This window comes from Trachymyrmex cornetzi, unplaced genomic scaffold, assembly GCF_001594075.2.
Source record: "Trachymyrmex cornetzi isolate Tcor2-1 unplaced genomic scaffold, Tcor1.1 scaffold375, whole genome shotgun sequence".
Taxonomy (NCBI): domain Eukaryota; kingdom Metazoa; phylum Arthropoda; class Insecta; order Hymenoptera; family Formicidae; genus Trachymyrmex; species Trachymyrmex cornetzi.
Genome location: NW_017298480.1, coordinates 34099 through 39870, shown reverse-complemented (window position 1 = coordinate 39870; position 5772 = coordinate 34099). Strand labels below are relative to the sequence as shown.

Here is a 5772-nt window from a genome sequence, read left to right as displayed (position 1 = left end):
CGTAGAACAGTGTTGTGTGGGTTACTTATTGCTCTAATTCTTCGGTAAAAAATTTTTCATGCATAAACATATATTACAATTAATGTATTAATTAGTCTTTACAGTTTGCTTAAGAGAACAATTTTACAAATTATCTACATTGAAAAAAAATTTTTTTATATGTAAATTTTAGTACCTGACTCTTATATATCTTTATTATTTGACATTATTACATTGAAAGAATCAAGTATTAAATCAAGTACTTTATTCAGTATATATTTTCAAGAACGATAATTGATTAACTCTCTTGCGAGCAGCATTCATAATTTATTAGGCATTCAACGGAGATTTCTGATAGCGTTAGCTCGCGTATATACAATCGATACATTATTGATCGCGCCGTTGCAATCGCCACTTATACAATTTTTAAAAACTGCACACAACAATGGTAGTAGCACAAAGAAAAAACCTATCTTTTGATAATTGCACCATGAATGGCGTATATTGCTGCGGCGTAATCGCGATGACCATCATAGAAAATAGTTAATCGTTGACGATGAGCATGCATTTCGAAATTATTTTTCCAGATACAGTATTTTTACATGTTCTCTGTTTCAGATTAAATAGAACATTTATAGCGTTTCTGAATTACAGAGAAAGAAAAAGAATTGATGAAAAAATTAAATAGTCACATTTGTACTATTTCTAATCTTTATGTTTTCCTTTAGAAAAAGAAAAAAATCATGTCTTATTTTATTCTTAGCTTAAAAAGTTCTGTATTTATATAATTTTGCACCTATGTTCACAAAAGCTTTGCAGGGATGCCTGCTCTATTCTCAACGATATTTTTGCTTTGTTATACTTGCGTGCGATTAAAATCATAGTCGACATCGACGTGCGCGAGAAAAAAAGCGCAGCGACGAGAGACAAAAAGCTGCCTCTCGCAGAAATATTTTTTTACCGTCAGCGATCGTACTCTAATTCGTTTTAGATCCGGCTAGAACCTAGAGGTAGGTGTGACCGTAATGCAGTCAAGGAAGGCTCCGCACCGGAGGCGTTTCGGAAGCAAGGAGCAAGATCTCTATTGCTATATGACACACAGTCCTAAATCGCTTATACCTTATCCTGTTAGCAAAACAGATACCAATTATGATATTGTGTAAATTTCTAAATTAATTAACAATGAATATATTCTCACCTTTATTTGTTATATACTGATCTTTATAAGTAAGAGATAACATTTAAATTTTGAATTCATGTTTTTTCATCTTTTTTTTATTTGAATTTCTCATAGAAACAATGGTATAACGTTCTATTCTATGTCTACAGGATTTCCATTTATTTAAGAGAGAAAAAATGAAATATATATACAAAATCAAATATAATAACCCTGATGAGAATAAAAATCGGAGCATAAATTGAATATAAGGCGAGAATAACAGAAATACAAACGAAGCTTCTAGGGGGCGACAACTGAAATAATAATGTTTCAATTTTCGTTCCCTAGAAGCTTCGTTTATGCTTCTGTTACTCTCCCCTTATATTTGACTAATGCTCCGATTTTTCACTAGGAAAAATCAGAATAAGTAATTTAAAAAAAACATAGAATCCTTAATTAATACTTTATGTAATATTTGTACAATCGTCTGCACGGGATTAAGGTAACAAAGTAAATGACACCAAGGGCCGAGAGAGAAATTGGCTGATCGAAATCCTTTTTTTCTTATTATGTAATCATTGATCGCACGAAATCCTTGGTTCCACCTCTGCAAGAGCATTAAAGAAAGAGCCGGTCAGAGCCCTCCAAAGAGTCGCGTCCCAGGAACGTGTATGTATAACCACGAGAGCGCTTAATCGATGTGTCATTATATCGACGGCTCCTCCGAAACACTTGTAAATAATGAAAAATCGCGTTGAATGAAGAGACCCGCGAAAATGCGAGTATGTGTGTGTGCATGTATGAGTGCGAGCGAGACGGACACATATACAGCGAATGTGTACGAATAATTGTATAAAGACTGATTAGATTAGCCTCGGTATTTATTCGAATTTAATGATTAAATGCTACCGCTTTGCGCGCGTCCTAAGAAAAAAAATATTCACGGAGCACGATGCCAAAGGTATTCCCTGATGAACTTCGTTTTTCCGTCAGAGTATCGGTATATCGATACTCGACGACGTCTCGTTGATTACAATCGAAAGGGATTTCCTTTCCATTGTTACAATTTGTTTGCCTGCTCCGAAGCGAGAATTCGACTTCGCGCAATTTTTTCCAACTCTCGAAAAATCTATGCTGGCCTAAAATTTTGGGGAACATTCTTTTCCCTCCGCAAAATTTTCGCTTTGTATCACTACGTCGTTCAGTTTCACATGTATTTCGAATACGACCTCGATAAAGTAGTAATTATGTAACTTTTTCCTTAGGGCGGAAATGTAAAGTGAAACATTTTTCCATTACCTTCGATGATAAAAATTTTTATTTTTCATATTTCCGCCTTAGGGAAAAAATTACATAATCGTTACTCAGGCCGGTATTCATAGTAGAATCTTATTTCAAGACCATCTTAAGTAATATCTTAAGTCGCTAATGCGGCCCTCTGATTGGTTCATGATATTCTAAGACTGTACTTAAGACGGCCTTAAATATAAGATCCGACTATGAATACCGGCCTCAGATTTGGAAATAAAAGAGTGAAGGCTATAGGACGATACATGGAAATATGCAACACGGTTCGAACGAATCTGTTATTCCTTACGCACGCTTTAATTCTGACACTTTAGTAATTGACGATACGTTTTGAAACATCGTGCTCGAATGAACGCAGCAAAGGCAGAGAGAAGAATGACACGCGCGATTATTAACAGCGACATTATTATCGTCACAACGTATCAATATTATTCAATGCATCGTATAAACCAGTAAACTAAATGTAAACTTTGTATATTCATTTACTAAGAGAATAAAAGTAAATTATTCGACGAACTGTTTGGTACGCTCAATTCTCCTCGATTTCCCCGGTTTAATTTTGAAAACAGGAATTAAAAAGATCTGAAAAAAATTAATTTTATTTTCTGTATGACATATTTATTGGCAAATAGCAAATATTTTCATCAATAAATCACAATAATTATGTTATAAAATGTTGTAATTATTATCTTATTTAATATTCATAAATTTTCCATTAGTGCCCGTGCTCTTTTCAATTCTGAAAAATAAAAAAATATTAATATCTTTTATTATAAAATATATAACATCCGCGCGCGTATGTGTGTGTTATGAAGTTGAAAATTCGTAATATAATACATTTCTTGAAACAAAGTAATCTCGATAAAAGTTTTACTAGCCACTTCTATAAATTTTTAGAATTTACCTTTCAATAAAACTTGTACATTATCTTTGGAGATATTTATAGTGGAGTCTTCCTCTTTTCCGTCTATTTTCTTCAATTTTAATGTCACAGCGGAAACAGGCGACGAGCTATCGCAAGGTAGTACTTCGATGGAGGACAAGCGGCTAACTACGAATGTAAGTTAGAAGTAAATTGTTGCATAAACCAAAACATTTGAACCGCATAATCGAGAAACATAAATAATCCATAATTAAAATACAAATCCATAATTTTTACATACTTTGACGAACTAAGATTTTTTGGCAAGTTAAATTTGTGTAATATTAACCTACTTTTCAATTCAGTCCTATAAAAATATAGAGCTTGCACCTCTTAAAGATTGAGATGAAAGAACAGCCATGATCTGAGGACAGTGATCTGTGTGAAGTCTTGCTACAGCTGTGCTATGTTCTCGCGGAAGCCCCAATTGTTGCAGTTCGCTGCTCAAATCAGCTGCGGAAACGCCATATCGGACGGAAGATGTGAATATCAATTCGAGGGCAGCTACCATTGCCTTTGCATCACTTACATCTAAATAAAATAAATCTCAACATTTTCTTTTCTTTTACCAATTATTTATCACACATTTTATTTGGTTATTGGATTATAATACGAAGTTACGCACCAAGTTTGGCGTCTTGTGTGATTTTTTTAATTTTTTCTTCCTAAAAAATTTAATATAATACAATTAAGGATAATTGTTATATATTTGATATATAAAATTTGTAGCATATAATTTAAATACTTCAACGTTTATTTTATTTTATATTATACAACTGATGCCCATTTCCAATATAGATTAACTTTAATCTCGGTTCAACTTACTCTTCGTCTTTTTCTAATCTTTAGAACTAGAAAAAGACAAAGAGTAAGTTGAACCGAGATTAAAGATGATTTATGTTGGTGGAAACGGACCTGATTAGTATAAATTTATATCTAAATTAAAGAATATTCGATTTAATTAGAAAAAAAATATTAGCATATTGCCACAAGTTTTAAAATAATGACTTTTATTTGAAATCATTTCTTTTTATTGGTTTTTGTGTTGTAATGTTCGCAATAAAAATAAATAATTTTAAATCGAAAATTTTAAACAATTTTTAATAAAATCACGATATTACTTACATCAAGTTCTCCTTCGGTCAAGTATTTAGCCACTGCTTGACCTAGCATTTTCATTTTAATTGAAGTCTAGAAATAAAATATTTTGTATGTATTTTTCCAAAAAGTATCTCATGAGGAGAGGGCATGACGTTGGAGTAATCGATTTTAATCAAATTTGATGAGAATGTAGTACAATTTTAAAAATCAACGTGTGGTATGAGTAAAACAGTACCAAAAAAATGAGCCAACATCATCCCCTATTAGTATCTTGTCTTGATATACAGGGTGTCCACGTATATGTGCCATCCGTTTTTATCTCGTAAACTGACAGAGACAAACTAATAAATTTAATATCAAATTAAATGATTCTAAATAAATTCTATTGTAACCACAATGATCACGCAAACAATTATTCATATTTTTATGCGTCTGACCGTGGGTGTAGTTTTTTATCATTACTTTCATCTTTATTTTTTAATTATATATTTATTCATGCCTCTATAACGTAAGTTTCACATGTATGTTACAACTTATTATATCATTTTAGCTAATTATGCGGCTGATGGAAACTAATAAGTTTAGTTTTTATTACAAATCTTATATTTTAATATATTAATTTTAATTCCAACTCTAATTTTAAGTTATACACTAACTTTTTTCTGATTCTATTGTATTTTAATATAACATAATTACGATAATAAGTATTGTGTAGGAAAAATATAGAAATATACCCCTCAGAGAGAAAAAAAAATTGAGCAATATGCAATACCATTCGTGAAAGTGTGTTGATTTCCGCCAGCAACCAGTCTGGACAATCGCCGTCGCCGAGAAATCTAAATCGCTGGTATAGATAGGTTTGAAAATTTCTAGATTAAATAATATATGTGTTTAATAGTTTATTAATAATTAAATTTCAAATTTGTAATGAATATATACAAAAATTTGAGTAATAATCAGAAAACATGTAAATTTATGTATTTACAGTTTAAAAGCTTACACAGTAAAAAATCGTGCGTCCATATGTAGAATTTTTCTTGTGTTACCACATTTTGATTATTACTTCAATGTAAAATAAACATACAACTGATATGTTATTATTTTTGTAACATTTTGATGTGTTAGATTCATGTCACCTTTCTAACTTAACAATTGCGTACGTCAATTAAAAATGGAATATTATTTTGAGTGTTTTGAACACAATTATTTCAATTAATCTATATATCTCAAAGTCAATTTAACATCTAAGAATTTTTTCATTCACATTATATACGAACAAAAATGTTTTATTAACATTTTCTTA

General features: G+C 31.1%; 1 protein-coding gene across 2 annotated transcripts in view; it reads right to left on the bottom strand.

Moving 5' to 3' along the window:
* Positions 1-3061: 3061 nt before the first annotated feature.
* LOC108763675 (COMM domain-containing protein 4) overlaps positions 3062-5772 on the bottom strand; it is a 9533-nt gene continuing 6822 nt past the window's right edge. For both annotated transcript variants that reach the window (XM_018511512.1, XM_018511513.1), the window contains exons 3-8: positions 5242-5313; positions 4494-4559; positions 3994-4033; positions 3699-3899; positions 3351-3497; positions 3062-3185 (exon numbers count right to left, since the gene is read on the bottom strand). In XM_018511512.1, the coding sequence (XP_018367014.1) occupies positions 3148-3185; positions 3351-3497; positions 3699-3899; positions 3994-4033; positions 4494-4559; positions 5242-5313 (564 nt within the window). In that variant the 3' untranslated portion in view covers positions 3062-3147. The remainder of the gene's footprint in view (positions 3186-3350; positions 3498-3698; positions 3900-3993; positions 4034-4493; positions 4560-5241; positions 5314-5772) is intronic.